This window comes from Amblyraja radiata, chromosome 24 (assembly GCF_010909765.2).
Source record: "Amblyraja radiata isolate CabotCenter1 chromosome 24, sAmbRad1.1.pri, whole genome shotgun sequence".
In the NCBI taxonomy this organism is placed as follows: Eukaryota; Metazoa; Chordata; class Chondrichthyes; order Rajiformes; family Rajidae; genus Amblyraja; species Amblyraja radiata.
In genome coordinates this window covers 31,197,669-31,218,173 of record NC_045979.1, presented here as the reverse complement: position 1 = coordinate 31,218,173, position 20,505 = coordinate 31,197,669, and the positions used below count along the sequence as shown (strand labels likewise).

At 48.8% G+C, this 20,505-nt stretch overlaps 1 protein-coding gene across 1 annotated transcript in view; it reads left to right on the top strand.

Annotated features, from left to right (window-relative positions):
• cntn2 (contactin 2) overlaps positions 1–20,505 on the top strand; it is a 114,168-nt gene that overhangs the window by 91,286 nt on the left and 2,377 nt on the right. The window contains exons 13-22 of the mRNA XM_033042824.1: positions 744–919; positions 1,485–1,605; positions 8,317–8,475; positions 9,798–9,947; positions 10,853–10,923; positions 11,981–12,215; positions 13,261–13,376; positions 14,171–14,357; positions 15,517–15,629; positions 18,025–18,190. Of these exons, the coding sequence (XP_032898715.1) occupies positions 744–919; positions 1,485–1,605; positions 8,317–8,475; positions 9,798–9,947; positions 10,853–10,923; positions 11,981–12,215; positions 13,261–13,376; positions 14,171–14,357; positions 15,517–15,629; positions 18,025–18,190 (1,494 nt within the window). The remainder of the gene's footprint in view (positions 1–743; positions 920–1,484; positions 1,606–8,316; positions 8,476–9,797; positions 9,948–10,852; positions 10,924–11,980; positions 12,216–13,260; positions 13,377–14,170; positions 14,358–15,516; positions 15,630–18,024; positions 18,191–20,505) is intronic.

The window sequence follows — 20,505 nt, the reverse complement described above, 5'->3', positions numbered from 1 at the left end:
GTTCTGGCCGGGTGCTGTTGCCCCGGCGTCGGGAAAGTCCTTTCAGCGGCTGGGCCACCTGGAACAGCCGCTTCCTAACTGGGGACCGCGGCTTCCGAAGCCGACATGGCCGCAGCCCGGAGGTGTTGATCTCGGCGGTCACAGCTCACCGGAGCTCCAGCGCGTCGATCCAGCGCGGCGACCCAGGCAAGGCATCGCCCGCTCCGCTCCGCGATAGAGCTCCAGCGCTGTGCCGTCACCGAAGCCGAGGTGCAGGGCGGTCCCCGCCAGGAAACGGCGCTCCAAGCCCGCTGGTAGGCTCTCATCGGTTCCATCACTCAATGAAGCTCTGAAGCTTTCAGTAACTTCATGGATGCTGGACTAAGAGCTGTAGACTTTACTCTAGACTTTAGAGATGCAGCGCGGAAACATGCTCTTCGGGCCACCGAGGCCACGCTGACCAGTAATCACCCTGCACGCTAATACTATCTTACACACTAGGGACAACTTTAGTTTAGTTTAGAAATACAATGTGGAAACAGGCCCTTCGGCCCAGCGAGTCCATGTTGACCAGCAATCACCCTGTACACTAAAACTATCTTGCACACTAATTTTAGTTTAGAGATAAAGTGCGGAAACAGGCCCTTCGGCCCAGCGACTCCGCACCTTCTCCCTGTGACCCCGTGGGCTTTCTCCGGATTTAACCCTGCACCACCACGCACGCCCCTGGCCTCATTGCTTCCGTTGGTCCTCTTTCCTTGCAGACGCCACCAAGATCACGCTGGCTCCGTCCAACGCTGACATCAACCTGGGGGAGGAGCTGGTGCTGCAGTGCCACGCGAGCCACGATCCCACCATGGACCTCACCTTCACCTGGTCCCTCAACGAATTCCCCATCGACTTTGACGAGATGTGGGAGCACTACCAACGCGTTTCCACGGTGAGTGTAATCGGGTAGATCGAGAACAAGAGATTAAATTCCTCCCCTCGCTTTTACACGCTCCAAAGACGTACAGGTTTGATGTACAGGTACGTGTAAATTGAGGGGATCGCTGGTCGGCGCGGACTCGATGGGCCGAAGGGCCTTTTTCTGTGCTGTATCTCCAACCAATGTGGCCAATGTAGGAACTGGAGACAATTTGGCAGATGGACACAAAAAGCTGGAGTAACTCAGGCAGCATCTCTGGAGAGAAGACAAAATGTTTAAGAAGAAGGGCTTCAGTCTGAAGAAGGGTTTCGACCTGAAACGTTGCCTATTTCCTTCGCTCCATAGATGCTGCCTCACCCGCTGAGTTTCTCCAGCATTTTTGTCTACCTTCTCTGGAGAGAAGGAAGGGGTGACGTTTCGGGTCGAGACCCTTCTTCAGACCGGTGAGGGAAAGGGAAAGGGAAACGAGAGATGATGTAGATGATGATGATGTAGAGAGATAAAGGACAATGAATGAAAGATACGCAAAAAAGAAAAAGTCTGTCTTATACACCTTCTTGCATTCCACTCTCTGCAGCGGGAAACTATAGGTGATCTGAAGATAATCAACGTTCAGTTGGCACACTCTGGGAAGTACATGTGCACGGCTCAGACTGTAGTGGACAGTGCCTCTGCATCTGCAGTGCTGGTTGTGAGAGGTAAGGAATATTGATTGTTTTCTGGGGAAACGTACAGCATTCACAGCAGGACATCATCCCAGACGGCTCATGGCGATCGATGTCTACGCTCCACACAAGCCTCCTCCAACACTATTCCCTCGCGTAGAGTCACAGATTCATATAGAGTGGAAACAGGCCATTCGGCCCAACTTGCCCACACCGGCCAACAAGTCCCAGCTACACTAGTCCCACCTGCCTGCGTTTGGCCCACATCCCTCCAAACCTGCCCTATCCGTGCATCTGTCTGATTGTCCCTGCCGAGAAGGATGAGAGGCGATCTTTTTGAACATGTACAGATTTGTAGGTTAATTGATTTCAGTAAATTATCCCTAGTGAATAGGATATAACTAATTAAATGGTGATCGCTGGTCGGCTTGGACCGAAGGGCCTGTTTCCACACTGTATCTCTAAACTAAACCTAACTAAAATGCTAGCTTAGTTTCAACTACTGCAAAATAAATGATTAGGCATACAGTTCTAAATATCTTCATTGTTTATTTGTTATGTACTGATGTCCCTGCAATATTAGTGCTTAGAAAAACATTTATTAACAAATGAGTGATATTTTTGCTTGAGTTACTCGGATTTCTGCAATAGATCCCTCTTTTCTGTGTAAATGGAGATGGATGGATTTCTCATCTATGGCCTAGTGTGTAAACACAAAATGCTGGAGTAACTCAGCAGGACAGGCAGCATCTCTGGAGAGAAGGAATGGGTGATATTTCGGGTCGAGACCCTTCTTCAAGTCCCAGTGTGTAGGTCGGACAGAATTAGATTTTGGGTTGATCACTGGTCAGCCACAGCCTCGGTGGACCGAAGGACCTGTTCCCTCGCTGTTTCTCTCGTCGAAAGTCTAAATTAAGTAGTGAATTTAAAGAGGACCCAGCTAGGTCAGGTTCTAGTCCCTGCTTTAATCACCTCTGCCGGGCTCCCTGAATTCATGCAATACAAGTTGCGGTCGGCACGGTGGCGCAGCGGTAGAGTTGCTGCCTTACAGCGCCAGAGACCTCGGTTCGATCCTGACTACGGGTGCTATCTGTACGGAGTTTGTACGTTCTCCCCCGTGACCTGCATGGGTTTTCTCCAAGAACTTCGGATTTCTCCCATGCTCCAAAGACGGACAGGTTTATAGGTTAATTGGCTTGATATAAATGTAAAAATTGTCCCTAGTGTGTTTATCATCATCATCGTGGAAAACATCACCGGGCACGGTGCCTTACGATGTTATGTACGACAGTGATCGCAACTTCTACTGAAGTGTGGATGGCCGTTGGCTCATCCGCCCTTTGACAGGTCTTGTTTTTGGTCCAGCTGGGGGTCCACAGCCCCCTCCTCACCTGGCAAACCAGGTGGGGGAGACGGTTTAGTCGCCGACTATCCAACCATGGAGCAGGTAGCATGGGACTCCCCCCGACCTGCCCATGGTCCATGTTAACGTGCGGGGATCGCTGGTCGGCGTGGACTCTGTGGGCCGAAGGGCCTATTTCCTCGCTGTATCTCGAAAGTAAACTAGAGTTTCACAATTTATTGTGAACGGTTTCTCAAACCTGTTGGCCCTGTGGACAGTGTGTGCTGGTTTTAAAATTACAGGCATGCAGAGAATCTTAAATGAAAATCACGGACATTGTACATCCCATGAATTTCAGCTCTGGTTGAAATTAAAAAATGCGGCATTGTGAAATGCAATGTCTAGGCAATCCCCTCCCCGCCCATTTCATCAAAGTCTTTCATGATCTGAAAACTCTTGATCAATCATTTTTCATTCTTCCCTTTTCTAAAGAAGCCCATTCTGTTTGATTTCTCTTGCTGTATAATGGACTTCAATTGCATTGGCTCGTGGGCAAGTGCCTGACTATGGAAGATAATAGTCCCTGACTATGGAAGGATATGATATCTGAAATAGGGATGATAATTTCCTATCAATGGGAGAGTCCAAAACGAAAGGGTGTAAGCTCAATGTTACAGTTCAATTGTGTAGGAAGGAACTGCAGATGCTGGTTTACACCGAAGATAGACATAAAATGCTGGAGCAACTCGGCGGGATCAGGCAGCATCTCTGGAGAAAAGGAATAGGTGGTGGTACGGGTCGAAGAATTGTAACGTCCCCCAATTCCTTTTCTCCAGAGATGCTGCCTGACCCGCTGAAGAGTTCAATTATTCAGTAGCGATTAAGAAGCACTTCTGCCCATAAAAGAAAATTTAAATCTGGAACTCTCTCCTCCAAAAACAGCTGACAAAGGGGATTGAGGGGTAAGGCCAAAAATGTGGCTTTGTCCAATCTTGTTCGGTAAGGAACTGGGCGGCACGGTGGTGCAGCGGTAGAGTTGCTGCCTTACAGCGCCAGAGACCCGGGTTCGATCCTTAGTATGGGTGCTGTGTGTACGTAGTTTGTACCTTCTCCCTGTGACCACGTGGGTTTTCTCCGGGTGCTCCGGTTTCCTCCCACACTCCAAAGGCGTGCAGGTTTGTTAATTGGCTTCTGTAAAATTGTAATTTGTCCCCAGTAAATAGGATAGTGCTTGCGTATAGGGTGGTCGCTGGTCAATGCGAACTCAGTGGGCCGAAGGCCCTGGATCCACTCTGTATCTATCTCTAAACTCTAATGTATGAATATTGGGTAAATGGAATTGCGATACAAACCAGTCCTAACGTAGTTAAGTGGACGAACCCTTTCCTAAGTAATCATCGAGTATTTCATTGACAGAGCCACGTGAAGAAAGGTAATAGAATGGATGAGTAATCAAACTCTTTGAAAGATTTCCAAATTTATGGAAAAAGAGTAAAAAAATCAAGTGTTTAATGCGTTTAAGAAGGAACTGCAGATGCTGGAAAATCGAAGGTAGACAAAAGTGCTGGAGAAACTCAGCGGGTGTGGCAGCATCTATGGAGCGAAGGAAATAGGCAACGTTTCGGGCCGAAAACCCTTCTTCAGTCTTCATAGATGCTGCCTCACCCAGCATTTCTCCAGCATTATTGTCTACCTTCGATTTTCCAGCATTTGCAGTTCCTTCTTAAACACTATCCTACGCACACTAAGGACAATTATTTTTTTCATTGTCACACCAAGCTAATTAACCTACAAACCTGTACGTCTTTAGAGTGTGAGAGGAAATAGAAGTTCTCGGAGAAAACCCACGGAATAAATAAATGTACAACCTCTGTACAGTCAGCTACAGTGGTCAGGATCGAACCCGGGGGGGGCTCAGCACATCAACTCCTCTCCCATTCCGAATCCGACCTTTCTGTCCTGGGCCTCCTCCATGGCCAGATTGAGCACCACCGGAAATTGGAGGAGCACCACCTCATATCTCGCTTGGGCAGTCTGCACCCCAGCGGCATGAACATTGACCTCTCTAATTTCCGGTAGCCCTTGCTGTCTCCTCCACTTCTCAGCTCTCCCTCAGCCCTCTGGCTTCTCCTCTTCCTTTCTCCTTTCTTCTACCCCCCCTGTAGTTAGGATCGAACCCGCCCTAAATAATGTTTATTATTGTCCGCCGTCAATCCATTAGGTTTTAAAACAGCTCTAAATCCAAAACACTGGGGACTTTAATTTGATTTGCAATGTTTAATTGATATCCGACTGATGTATATTAATCTCTTCAACCTCCCATGTTAATTGTAAATCTTCTTGATGTAAAGTGTCACAGCGAGATGGCGTACACTCAGATGTAGGTCGATCAATGGCTAGGTTACATCAATGGGGTCTGGGCCTGCGGAATCAACAAACAGCTGGTGTGACAGATGTTTCCATAAGCTCTCGATCCCACCAAGATTCTTTTCACCAAATAATTAAAGGGCATGGATAGTCCTTTGGGATCGATTTGCATATCAATCATTCCCCACAGCTTTGTTTTCTTGAGGAAACGAGGATAAAACAAGGCGTGATTGTGTTATTCTTCCCTGGGAATGTCATTTCTCTTACCAACTTGCAGGCCTCAACCTTTTGGGTAGGCCTTATGTTGCCATGGTTACACCAAAGAATTCATTTAAATCCTTCCCACCCCTGCACCACCGGCCCAGTGTCATTGGCAGGACATCGGGCCTTTAAGGCGGCACGGTGGTGCAGCGGTAGAGTTGCTGCCTTACGGCACCAGAGACCCAAGTTCGATCCTCACTGTGGGTGCTGTCTGTACGGAGTTTGTACGTTCTCCCCGCGACCTGTGTCGGTTTTCTCCGGGCGCTCCGGTTTCCTCCCACACTCCAAAGACGTGCAGGTTTGTAGGATAATTGGCTTGGTAAAATTGTAAATTGTCCCTAGTGTGTGTAGGGCAGTGTTAGTGTGCGGGGATCTCTGGTCGGCACGGGCTCGGTGGGCCGAAGGGCCTGTTTCCTCGCTGTATCTCTAAAAGACTAAACTAAAAGACTTTGTACTCTCAAGAACTTTGAAACTTGAAGGACACAAGTTGGCACCAGAAACGTGGCGACTCTTTGCGTACTGCCTCAGTGAAGTCTACAATCCTTGTACTGCAATCATCTGCTTCTCTGCACCACCCTATCATTATTCTTGCTTGTTGCTGGAGATAATCACAGCCATTTTCTTTTGTGCAATCAATGACTAAAATCATTGAGGGACGCAAAGTGCTGGAGTAACTCAGCGGGTCAGGCAGCCACACCGGACAAAAAGGACGGGTGACGTTTCGGGTTCAGAGACACTGCCTTCTCCAGAGACACTGCCTGACCCACTGAGTTACTCCAGCACTTTGTGTCTATCTTGGGTATAAACCAGCACCTGCAATTCTTTGGTTCTAACCCACGTCATGCAGAATCCCAGATGATAATGGATAGGTGCCGTTTTGTGTCAAGACTTCTTCTTCAGTCTTGACCCGAAACATTACCTACCCATGTTCTCCAGGGATATATGAACATTGATTTCCCTGTTGAATTAACCCTTGCTTTCCCTCTCTCTCCGTCCCTCGCCCACCCAGGTTCGACTAGTTTCACTGTCCTCCTGATTAAATATCAGCCGCTAAATATCACCTTCCCCTCAGCTAACAATGAAACATAGAAAACATAGAAACATAGAAAATAGGTGCAGGAGTAGGCCATTCGGCCCATTCAATATGATCATGGCTGATCATCCAACTCAGTATCCTGTACCTGCCTTCTCGCCATACCTCCTGATCCCTTTAGCCACAAGGGCCACATCTAACTCCCTCTTAAATATAGCTGATATTTAAATATGAACCATTCTACATTTCCTTACCATCATCTGCTTTGATCTGTTGTTTTTCACACCTTACCCTTCCATATCTCTAGACTCCTTCTCCCCTGCCACAGAGGGCTGTGGAGACCAAGTCAGTGGATATGTTTAAGGCAGAGATAGACAAATTCTTGATTAGAACGGGTGTGAAGGGTTATGGGGAGAAGGCAGGAAAATGGGATTAGGAGGCAGAGATCAGCCATGATTGAATGGCGGAGTAGACTCGATGGGCCGAATGGCTTAATTCTGCTCATGTTAACTTGTGAACTTGTTGAACTATACCTGTGCTGGCTCTTCACAAGGGCTAACTAAATAGTCCATTGCTCACAAACTTTCACTACAAACCAACAATTTTCCCATTTCTATTAACTAATTTATTTTTAAATGTTAATTCTGAATCCGCTCTAACTACCCTTTCAGGCACGGATTCCACTTTCATTCAGGTTAGGTATGGGAAAATTGAAATTTGCCCTCTATAAACATCAGACAACGTTTTGCCACATTTCTAATTTTTTTTTTAAACTCTTGGTACACTAGGTCTACATTAGTTCTAAATTATCCCGCTTTCTCATCCACTTCCCACACACTAGGGGTGATTTATAACAGAGAAAATTCACCTGCAAACCTGTAAACCAAAGAAAACCCATGGAGGTCACGGGGAGAACATCCAAACTCCGTACAGACAGAACCTGGCGCTGTAAAGAGGCTGTCCCACTTGGGCGACCTAATCCGCGAGTTCTGGCGAGTTTGCCCCCGACTCATACTCACAGCATGGTCGACACGAGGTCGTAGGAGGTCTCCGTAACTATCCTTCATGCTCGAGAGTAGTCCCCACGTACTCGAGGCCTCAGCTAGGTCGCGGTGTATTTTTCCACATGCTGAAAAATGCCCGTGAGTAAAAAAATGTCGCCATGGGAAAAAATCGATACTTTTTTTACTCGCAGGATTAGTCGTAGTAGGTCGGCATGTTAGTCGTAGGTAATCGAGGGTAGTCGAAGGTAGTCGTAGATAGTTTTCATCATAGTCGAAGGGAGGTCGAAGGGGGTCGTCTTCACTCTCCACTATTCGGTGTCCAATTTTCCCGAAGTTAGTCGTAGCTAGTCGAAGCTGGTCTTCATCATAGTCGAAGGAGGTCTTCAACATGTAATTTTTTCAAAATCTCCTAAACTCTTCCAAACTCGCCAATTAGGGCGCCCAGGTGGGACAGCCCCTTAAGGCAACAACCCTACTGCTGCACCACCGTGCCACCCATGTGGACCAGAGCTAGTTAACATGAACAATCTTGTGCTTCTTAGAGTGAGCTAACATGAAGAATGTGGATTGTAACATAGTTGTATAGTAGTTTATTTAGTATATTTGTTTGTCTTGTATTATGGTGGTGTGTTCTGTTTTGTTTTATTATATTATAAAGATTATTTTTAACAATTGAATAAATTTTTTTGATAATTGAAAAAAACAAAATCATGAACAATTTTGTTTTTATCTCCCAGGTCCACCAGGCCCACCGGGAGGTGTTGTGATGAAGGAAATCAATGACACCTCGGTGCTACTGAGCTGGAGTAGAGGCTACGACAATCACAGCCCTATCGGCAGGTACATAATCCAAGCCTGGACACCGCTATCTAATGAGTGGAAGAATGTCAGGACAGGTATTGTCAACACCAGAACTCTAACTTGTTCCTTTACATACCTTTCATTCCTTTGTAGGAAGGAACTGCAGCTGCTGGATTAAATCGAAGGTAGACACAAAATGCTGGAGTAACTCAGCGGGACAGGCAGCATCTCTGGAGAGAAGGAATGGGTGACGTTTCAGATCGAGACCCTTCTTCAGATTTGAGGGTCCCGAACCGAAACGTCACCCATTCCTTCTCTCCAGAGATGCTGCCTGGCCCGCTGAGTTACTCCAGGATATTGTGTCTACCTTTTTCTTTTATTCTTTGTACCTTTTCAAACCTCTAGTTTCCCTCTCCACTGACTCTCAGTCTGAAGAAGGGTATCGACCCGAAACGTCACCTATTCCTTTTCACCAGGGGTGGCACGGTGGCGTAGCGGTAGATCTGCTGTCTTGCAACGCTTACTGCTCCAGAGACCCGGGTTCGATCCTCACCACGGGTTTGTACTTTCTCCCCGTGACTGCGTGGGTTTTCTCCGAAATCTTCGGTCTCCTCCCACACTCAAAATTGTATCGTTTTGTAGGTATCGAATTGGCTTGATATAAATGTCAAGTGTCCCTTTTGTGTGTAGGATAGTGTTGATGTGCGGGGATCACTGGTCGGCGCGGACTCGGTGGGCCGAAAGGTCTGTTTCCGCGCTGTATCTCTAAACTAAACGAAAGATGCTGCCTGAACAGTAGAGTTTCTCCAGCTTTTTGTCTATCTTCGGTGTAAACCAGCATCTGCAGCACCTTCCTGCACACTCTGTGCGTTCTCCCTGGTTAACTCACCCCTTCCCATCCAAACCACCCCCTCCCCTGGTACCTTTCCCTGCAACCGCAGAAGATGCAACACCTGTCACTATACCTCCTCTCTCCACTCTGTCCCGGGATCCCGACAGTCCTTTCAGTTTAGGCAGAGGTTCACTTGCACCTCCTCCGACCTCATCTACAGTATCCATTGTTCAAGATGTGGACTCTTATATACACCGGCGAGACAAACACAGACTGGACGATCGTTTCGTGGGACACCTTCGCTCAGCCCACGTGATCTTCCGGTTGCTGGACATTTTAATTCTCCTTCCCATTCCTCCACAGACCTTTCTGTCCGGGGTCTCCTCCATCACAAATTGGAGGAACAGCATCTCATATTTCACTTGGGCAGCTTACAGCCCAGTGGTATGAATATTGATTTCTCTCACTTCAGGTTTCAATAAGATTCGCTCTCATCCTTCCATAATCGGGTCCTGAACTGCCCTGTCTCTCTCTCCCACGAAAATGTGAAGTCAATTATCTAACACTGCGGTTCTATCTGTTCAGCTCCGCAGCATATTGAAGGCAACCTCGAGTCAGCCTGGGTGATAAACCTTATCCCGTGGATGGACTATGAATTCCGAATCATCGCCAACAATATCTTGGGCACAGGAGATCCCAGCCTTCCCTCTCAGACCATCCGCACCAGAGAAGCAGGTAATTGTGAAATGGACTCCTCATTCTTTAATTAAGACAATGTTTAGTTTCAGTTTAGTTTAGAGATACAGCACGGAAACAGGCCCTTCGGCCCACCGGGTCCGCGCCGACCAGCGATCCCCGCACATTAACACTATCCTACACACCACACCAGGGACAATTTTTTACATTTACCGAGCCAATTAACCTAAAACCCTGTACGTCTTTGGAGTGTGGGAGGAAGCCGAAGATCTCGGAGAAAACCCACGCAGATCCGTACAGACAGCACCCGTAGTCGGGATCGAACCCCGGGCTCCGGCGCTGCATAGGCTGTAAGTCAAGTCAAGTTAAGTCAATTTTATTTCTACATCACATTTAAAAACAACTCTTGTTGACCAAAGTGCTTTACATCAGTGCAGGTACTAACTTGCAACATACAGTGTTACATAGATATAACAATACATACATAAATACATACATACAGCGCTCCCGCAGAGGGCCTCAAGAAACGCTTGTGAGTAGAAATAGGTTTTAAGTCTAGACTTAAAGGAGTCGGTGGAGGGGGCAGTTCTGATGAGGAGAGGGATGCTGTTCCACAGTCTAGGGGCTGCAACCGCAAAAGCGTGGTCGCCCCTGAGCTTATACCTGGACCGCGGGATGGTCAGTAGCCCCAAGTCGGCAGCAACTCTACCACTGTGCCACCGTGACCGCCCATAGAGCTATATCAAACTCAATCTTGAAAACGTTCGATGAATTGGCCTCCACTGCCTTCTGTGGCAGAGAATCCCACAGATCCACAACTCTCCGGGTGAAAAGGTTTTCCCTCATCTCCGCATTTCCTCATCTGCAGCTTCGTGCGTCTCCATTCCTCTGCACAGTCGGCGAGCGTTTTCACAAGCGGAGATGTTCTTCTTTGTGTCTCCTAGCTCCCACTGTGGCCCCGTCGAACATTAATGGAGGAGGTGGGGACCAGCACGAGGTGACAATGCTGTGGGCGGTGAGTGGTCATGGCCCGGGATGGTCGCTACGCACGCGGGTCTAGGGGTGCTCATTGAGAGCTGCGGGGGGGGAGGGGATAAGATGAAAACCGGACATTTGAAATGGACGGCAGTCGAGACTCTTATTGAATCAAACAGAAGAACAAAGCTTGCTCCATCTGGTTGTGTGTACAACTTGCACAGTTTGCAAACTACTAGAAGTTTGAAGGTGGGCACAAAATGCTGGAGTAACTCAGCGGGTGAGGCAGCATCGATGGAGGGACATTTCGGGTCGAAACCCTTCTTCAGACTGAAGAAGAGTCTCGATCCGAAACATCGCCAATTCCTTCTTTCCATAGATGCTGCCTCACCCGCTGAGTTACTCCAGCATTTTGTGTCCACCTTCGATTTTACCAGCATCTGCAGTTCTTTCTTACACATATTAGTGGTGAACCTGTGGAATTCTCTGCCACAGAAGATAGTTGAGGCCAGTTCATTGGCTATATTTAAGAGGGAGTTAGATGTGGCTAAAAGGATCAGGGGGTATGGAGAGAAGGCAGGGATGGGATACTGAGTTGGATGATCAGCCATGATCATATCGAATGGCGGTGCAGGCTCGAAGGGCCGAATGGCCTACTCCTGCACCTATTTTCTTTGTTTCTATGTTTTTAGAGGGTTGATCTGGTTTGGTTTGGTTTAGTTTAGTTTAGTTTGGTTCGGTGTGGCCAATTAACCTACAAACCTGCACGTCTTTGGGATGTGGGAGGAAACTGGAGGAAATTCCCCGGTTTCATGGGGGAATGGGCGGGCGCAGGGATAACGTGCAAACTCCACATCGACAGCACCCGAGGAGCTCAGGGTCGAAGCTGGGTTGATTTCTGGCGCTGTGAGACAGCAGCTCTACCCGCTGTAAATGACGGGCACTTAGTTGAGGCGGGGAGTGGGGTAGTGAGGTGCGGGGGTGATGGAGCGGGGTTTCCATGGTTACTGGAGCCATGTGGGAAGGAGCCGCCATGGAAGTGGGATGTGATCATGGAGCTGGTTGACGTTCCTGTCTGTTGATGGATTCACTTTAAGGCCATGCCTCGCGAATACCAGAACGGAGAGGGCTTTGGCTACATCATCACCTTTCGGAAGGAGGGGACGAAAGAGTGGCGGCACGCCAAAATCCTGGGCGCTGAATCCGCTCGATACGTCTACCAGAACTACACCATCGCGCCTTACAGTCGATTCGAGGTGAAGGTGAAGGCCTTCAACAACAAGGGCCAGGGTCCATACAGCCAGGACTCCATCGTCTACTCAGCAGAAGAAGGCAAGTCCATCATTGTCACCTCTCCATGGTCACCCCCACTACACAATTGAGCCATATTGTTTACTGTCCGTTGATTAAACTAGATTAAACAACAACAACCATTCGGCCCATTGTGCCTGTACTTGCTCTTTGAAAGAACTATTCAATTCATTTCACTTACCTGTTCTTACTCCATATCTTGCAATTATTTATTTTTCACACATTTAGAACCACAGGGTGGAAACAGGCCTTTCGGCCTAACTTACCCACACCAGCCAGCATGTCCCATCTACACCAGTCCCACCTGCCTGCGTTTGGCCCATATCCCTCCAAACCTGTCCAATCCATTTCACCAATTCCTATTTTAAAAGGTGATTATGGACTTTGCTTCCATCACCTCATGGGGGGAACAGTCATAGAGTTATATCAGTGTGGAAACAGGCCCTTCGGCCCAACTTGCCAAGGCCGACCAACATGCCCCATCTACACTACTCCCACCTGCCTGCGTTTGGCCCATATCCTTCTAAAAGGACATGAACAATGGTCTCTCGAAGCGCACCAGCCAAAATATGTATATTGTCCTCGCTGGATTTTATTAGGTTTAGATTATGATTATTTATGAATACTAACCCTTCAACCAATAAGACCTTTGAGTAAAACACTACATTTAAACTATACTTTAGGCTTTAGAGATACAGCGCGGAGACAGACTCTTCGGCCTACCGAGTCCACGCTGACCAGTGATCAGAGCACAATCCTACCTACTAGGGACAATATACAATTTTGTTTACCAAATCCAATTGACCTACAAACCTGTACGTCTTTGGTGTGTGGGGGGGAAACTGGAGCACCCGGAGAAAACCCACGTGGTCACAGTACCCTTGGTCAGGATCGCTCCCAGGTCTCTGGCGATGTAAGCTACTCTACCATCGTGCTTCCCCTAAACCTGACGGCTTAACCCGCCTCCATCTTGTAACAAATTTGCCAATTCTATTCTTATTAAAGAATTGAACATATAAATCTGATTATGATTTGTTGCTGAACTAGTCTCTTGCTTGCCTCTCAGAGCCAAGAGTTGCCCCATCAGGAGTCACAGCCAGCAGCCTCTCCTCTTCCGAAATCGAGGTGAGCTGGAAGCCAGTGGGACAGGTCACGATGAATGGGATACTGCTGGGCTACGAGGTAAGCTGTCCTTTTAATCTGTTCCCTTTCTGACGTCACACACAGTAACGGTGGTCAAGAAGGCCTTCGGCATATTAGCCTTCATCAGAGCGGGCGCTGAGAATGGAAGTTGGGATGTTACTTTACAGTTGTACACTACATTGGGCATAGCAGTAGATTTGTGACCTCACAGCGCCAGAGACCCGGATTCGATCCTGACTGTCTGTCCGCACGGAGTTGTACGGTTCTCCCCGTGACCGCATGGGTTTTCTCCGGGATCTCCGGTTTCCTCCCACACTCCAAAAGACAAACAGGCTTGTAGGTTAATAGGCTTGGTATATTTGTAAGATTGACCCTGGTCTGTAGGATAATGTTCGTGCGTGGGGATCGCTGGTCGGCAAGGTCTTGGTGTGCCGAAGGGCCTGTTTCCGCGCTGCATCTCTAATCTAAACTAAACGAAAACTAGTCTGAAGAAGGGTCTCGGCCCGAAACGTTGCCCATTTCCTTCGCTCCATAGATGCTGCTGCACCCGCTGAGTTTCTCCAGCACTTTTGTCTACCTAAACAAAAACTAAACTGTCTGAAGAAGGGTCTTGACCCAAAACGTCATCTATTCCTTTTCTCCAGAGATGCTGCCTGACCCGCTGAGTCTTGTGTCTATCTTCGATGTGAACTAAACTAAACCCTTCTTGAGACTCATTGATTAGAATTCGAAATGAGCAGGTGACAGCGTTACTTTGTCATCTCAGTATTTTCTTGTAACACTCTCTGTTTTCCATTTTTCTTGTTGCCGTCCCTTACCTCCCGACTCCAAAGATCAGGTACTGGCGAGGGAAAGACAAGGAGGAGTCGGCCGATCGCTTGCGGACAGCGGGGCTGGAGACCTCGGCGCGGGTCAGCGACCTGAAGGCCAGCACCCTGTACCACGTGGAGGTTCGGGCCTACAACAGTGCAGGCAGCGGCCCGTCCAGCCCCTCCACCACCATCATCACCAGGAAAGCCCGTGAGTAAAGTGCTCGCACGGTAGAGCTGAACGTTGGCGCAGCGGTAGAGTCGCGGCACCACCGCGACCCCCGGGTTCGATCCTGACCACCGGAGCTGTCTGTACAGAGGTTGTACATTTATTTACCCCGTGGGGTTTCTCCGAGAACTTCTATTTCCTCTCACACTCTAAAGACGTACAGGTTTGTAGGTTAATTGGATTGGTATGAAAATGAAAAAAAAAATTGTCCCTAGTGTGCGTAGGTAGTGTTTAAGAAAGAACTGCAGATGCTGGAAAATCGAAGGTAGACAAAAATGCTGGAGAAACTCAGCGGATGAGGCAGCATCTATGGAGCGAAGGAAATAGGCAACGTTTCAGGTCGAGACCCTTATAGCCCTGTCCTACGGTGCGAGTTCATTCAAGAGCTCTCCCGAGTTTTAAAAAAATCAAACTCGTGGTAAGCACGGAGAATGAACGTAGCGGGTACGTCGGAGCTCGGGGACGTCTCTTAGCGGCTTGTAACGCTAACGGCGGGTACCCGGGAAGACTCGCTAACGGCAGGTAAGCTCGGGAAGACTCATGAAGAATTTTCAACACGTTGAAAAATATCCACAAGAGCCCCGAGTGCCATTACCGTAATTCCCCGAGTTCGAATCAGGGGAAACTCGGGAGAACTCTTGAATTAGCTCGTACAGTGGGACAGGCCCTTTAGTGTGCAGGGATCGCTGGTCGGTGCGGACTCGGTGGGCCGAAGGGCCAGTTGCTATGCAGTCGTGCAAAATCTCTAAACTAAAGCAAACTAAACTAAACTCAGCAGGTCAGGCAGCATCTCGGGAATAAAGGATTAGGTGACGTTTCAGGTCGAGACCCTTCATCAGACCCCTGCGACCACGTGGGTTTTCTCCGGTTGCTCCGGTTTCTTCCTAAGACGCGCAAGTTTGTAGGTTAATTGGCTTCAGTAAAAAAAATGTGAATTGTCCCCCAGTGTGTAGGATAGTGCGAGTGTATGGGGTGCTCGCTGGTCAGCGGGGACTCGACGGGCCGAATGGCCTGTTCGCACGCTGTATCTCTGAAGTCTAAGGTAAAGTTGGGGGGTAAAGTTGGGGAATATAAAGAGAAGCAGGAAAAGATGCACAAACTGCTGGAGGAACTCCTCTTTGACACTTTCTTGCCTTTACAGCTCCAAACCGGCCACCCAGTAAAATCACCTGGAAGGCGCAAGGTTCCTGGGTGAGGATCAAGTGGGACCACGTCAAGGCCTTCGACAATGAGTCCACTGTGGACGGATACAAGGTGAGAGATCGTCCTTGGCATTCCGGCCAGGATCAATGGCCATTGTGAACCAATGTACAGCAGAGGAGCAGCAGTGGGCCATCTATCCCTAGAAACCTCAAAGCCAAAGTCAAATTTATTCATCACATGCACCCGAAGGTGCAGTGAAATGAATTTGCCAGCAGCGATACACTTAAAAAAAGAACACACAATACACAATAGAATTTAACACAAACATCCACCACAGCATTCTTCACTGTGGTGAATGTTTGTGGCAATAAATTTCAGTCAGTCCTTCTCCTTTGTTCATCCGTGGTCGAGGCCACAAACCCTTCATAGTCGCCGCTACGGACGGCCCGATATACACGCCCTCTCGTCAGGATGATCAAATACACTCCACGGCTTGGAGTGCCCAAATCGGCACTTTCCTACCAGAGACCACGGCTGTTATAGGATTTTATAGGCCACAGGCCGGCGGTCGGAGCTCTTCTCCGGCGATGGTAAGTCCACGCCACGCCCGCGGCTAGAAACTCCGCAAACCACAGCCCCGTGATGCCAAAGTCACCAGGCCAGCGATCGGAGCACTCCTCTCTGGCGACGTCCGGCAAGGGTTCGCCCACTCCGCGATGGAAAAGTCCACGCTGTCCCCGCTGCTGAAGCTCGGGTCCCGACTCCGGGGAAAGGCCGCTCCAATCCAAGCTGTTAGCCGCGAGGGAGGCGACATGGAAAAAGTCGAGGAGGCGACCGAAAGCGGTTCCTCCCTTTTCCCCCTCCCCACCACCCCCCCCCCCCCACCACCCCCCACACATGACAGACCAAGAGACACCTAAACTAACATTTAGACACATCAAAAAAAAAAAAAAAATCGAAATAGCAAACACGCTGCTGGCAGGGCAGCCGACTCTCACCACCCCCACAACCAAGAACCTGCTCCGTCCGCTATTCAAAATCAGGGCTGATCTCTTAATCCAGCACCATTTTCCTGCACAGATAACCTTCATTCCCTTGGTACGGTTCAACAACAGTTGACACTGCTGCCTCACAGCCCAAGAGTCCCAGGTTCTATCACGGTGGCGCAGCGGTATAGTAGCTGCCTCACAGCGCCAGAGACCCGGGTTCGATTCTGACCACCAGTGCTGTCTGTACGGAGTTTGTACATTTTCCCTGTGACTGCGTGGGTCATCTCCGGGTGCTCCGGTCTCCTCCCACATTCCAAAGACGTGCAGGGTTGTAGGTTTAATTGGCTTCGGTAAAATTGTAAATTGTCCCCAGTGTGTAAGATGGCACTAGCGTTCCAGGGTGATTGCTGGTCGGCGTGGAGTCAGCTGACCAAAGGGCCTGCCTCCACGCCGTGTCTCTGACTGAACTAAAACTAAACTAAATTAAAGTAAGTGCAGGAAGGAACTGCAGATGCTGGTTTGCACCGAAGATAAACGCAAAGTTCTGGAGTAACTCAGCGGGTCGGGCAGCATCCCTGGAGAAAAAGCATGGGTGCCGTTTCGGGTCGGGACCCTTCCTCAGTCTGAAAGTAGAGGGGGGGGGGGGAGGGAACTGGAGGGGAGCGAAGCTGGGCCGGCAATAGATGACCAAGGAAGGTTGGAGACCGTGGTTGGCGGCTAACATAGAAACATAGAAATTAGGTGCAGGAGTAGGCCATTCGGCCCTTCGAGCCTGCACCGCCATTCAATATGATCATGGCTGATCATCCAACTCAGTATCCCGTACCTGCCTTCTCTCCATACCCTCTGATCCCCTTAGCCACAAGGGCCACATCTAACTCCCTCTTAAATATAGCCAATGAACTGGCCTCGACTACCCTCTGTGGCAGAGAGTTCCAGAGATTCACCACTCTCTGTGTGAAAAAAAGTTCTTCTCATCTCGGTTTTTAAAGGATTTCCCCCTTATCCTTAAGCTGTGACCCCTTGTCCTGGACTTCCCCAACATCGGGAGCAATCTTCCTGCATCTAGCCTGTCCAACCCCTTAAGAATTTTGTAAGTTTCTATAAGATCCCCTCTCAATCTCCTAAATTCTAGAGAGTATAAACCAAGTCTATCCAGTCTTTCTTCATAAGACAGTCCTGACATCCCAGGAATCAGTCTGGTGAACCTTCTCTGTACTCCCTCTATGGCAATAATGTCCTTCCTCAGATTAGGAGACCAAAACTGTACACAATACTCCAGGTGTGGTCTCACCAAGACCCTGTACAACTGCAGTAGAACCTCCCTGCTCCTATACTCAAATCCTTTTGCTATGAAAGCTAACATACCATTCGCTTTCTTCACTGCCTGCTGTACCTGCATGCCTACTTTCAATGACTGGTGTACCATGACACCCAGGTCTCGCTGCATCTCCCCTTTTCCTAATCGGCCACCTAAAGTGAGAGCTTGTCCCGATAGAAGCCGTGTGTTGTTCCAGGTGTTCTACAAGCCTGAAGATGAGTCGCCCATCAAAGTGACAGAAACCAGCAAGAACTCGGTGCAGCTGCCGTTCTCCGAGGACCTGAGCTACCTGGTGGTGATCCGGGCGTCCGGAGAAGGAGGAGACGGAGCAGCGGCTAAAATCAGGATATCCAAAAACTCAGGTGAGTGCGAGGCGCCGAGATTCAAGCCCAGGTTTCTGTGCCTGAAGTCGCGTTCCAAGTACCGACCAACCCTCCGTGTGAAAAAAAAACTGCCCCGCGCTCCTCCTTTAAACTTGAACCCCCCTCTCCTTGAAGCTTTGGGCTGCACGGTAGAGTCGCTGCCTTACGGCGTTTATATCGGCAGAGAACCGGGTTCAATCCCGACTACAGGTGCTGTCTGTACGGAATTCCTACGTTTTCCCGAGCCAGTGACCGCGTGGGTTTTCTCCGGGATCTTCGGTTTCCTCCCACACTCCAAAGACGTACAGGTTTGTAGGCTAATTGGCTTGGTGTTATTGTAAGATGTCCCTAATGTGCGGGGATCGCTGGTCAGTGCGGACTCAGTGGGCTGAAGGGCCTGTTTGTCTGCGTAGTATCTTTAAAACTAAAAGAGGGAGGGAGAGACATATCAAACATGATTGAATGGCAGCGTAGGCCTCATGGCCTAATTCTGCTCCTATTAGTTGTGACACTGTGACCTTATAACTAAAACTAAAACTATGCCCTCTAGTCTTTGACATTTCAACCCTGGGATAAAAGTTCTAAGGTGGAACGTTCAGTTGGGTTTTCTCTTCTCGGGGTCCATGTAGTTAATTCCTGGCTGGATGCTTTCAAGAGATTTAGATAGTGCTACAAGATAGCGGAGTCAATGGATATGGGGAGAAGGCAGGAACAGGGTACTGATTGTGAATGATCTGCCATGATCATATTGAATGGCGGTGCTGGCTCGAAGGGCCGAATGGCCTGCTCCTGCACACGTTGTCCGCTGTCTATTGTCTATTGACTGATTTTATGGGGATTAGCGATGAAACAGGTACATGATATAGAGATTTGCCACAGGGATATTCCATTTCCAATGTGCATAGACCTCAGTCTTGCTGTACGCCCAGTTGCACAGGAGTAGAGTTGCTGCCTCACAGCGCCAGAGTCCCGGGTTCGATCCCGACTATGGATGCTGTCTGTACGGGGTTTGCACGTTCTCCAAAAAGACCACGTGGGTTTTCCCCGGGTGCTCCGATTTACCACCACGCTCCAAAGACGTACAGGTTTACAGGTTGACTGGCTTTGGTGGAAAAAATTGTAAATTGTCAATAGACAATAGACAATAGGTGCAGGAGTAGGCCATTCGGCCCTTCGAGCCAGCACCGCCATGCAATGTGATCATGGCTGATCATCCCCAATCAGTACCCCGTTCCTGCCTTCTCCCCATATCCCCTGACTCTGCTATTTTTAAGAGCCCTATCTAACTCTCTCTTGAAAGCATCCAGAGAACCAGCCTCCACCGCCCTCTGAGGCAGAGAATTCCACAGACTCACCACTCTCTGTGAGAAAAAGTGTTTCCTCGTCTCCGATCTAAATGGCTTACTCCTTATTCCTAGTGTGTGTAGGATAGGGTTAGTGTGTGGGCATCGCAGGCCGGCGTGGACTCGATGGGCCGAAGGGCCTGTTTCCACGCTGTATCTCTAAAGTCTGAATGCACTTGGGCAGAGGCAATGAACTCACTACACTGGGGACATTTTAAATCAGGTACTCTTCCGGAGAAGGCCCTCAGCAACACAGGAAACCTTGCACTGCTTTGTACAGAACCTCGTCTAAGATTTGGAATTAAAACATACTGTTGGGACAAAGTAGGAAGCAATTCATAGAACATAGAACAGTACAACACAGCGATCCAGTACAAACAAAGAACTGCAGGTGCTGGTTTATGCCAAAGATAAACACAAAGTGCTGGAGTAACTCAGCGGGTCAGGCAGCATCTCTGGAGAAAAGGATAGACAATAGACAATAGGTGCAGGAGTAGGCCATTCGGCCCTTCGAGCCAGCATCTCCATTCAATGTGATCATGGCTGATCATCCCCAATCAGTATCCCGTTCCTGCCTTCTCCCCATATCCCCTGACTCCGCTATTTTTAAGAGCCCTATCTAGCTCTCTCTTGAAAGCATCCAGGTGTTATCGTTTAGGTGACGATAGGTGACGTTTTGGGTTGGGACTGAAATGTGTCTGAAGAAGGGTCTCGAAGGGTATCTTTCATTTATTTGTTCTATATCTATCGACATCACCGTCTATATCTCTCGTTTCCCTTTCCCCCGACACCAGTGTGAAGAAGGGTCTCGACCTCAATCTCCTGTAGTCGCTAGAATTTTGGAGATTGAGGGGGGATCTTATAGAAACTTACAAAATTCTTAAGGGGTTGGACAGGCTAGATGCAGGAAGATTGTTCCCGATGTTGGGGAAGTCCAGAACAAGGGGTCACAGTTTAAGGATAAGGGGGAAA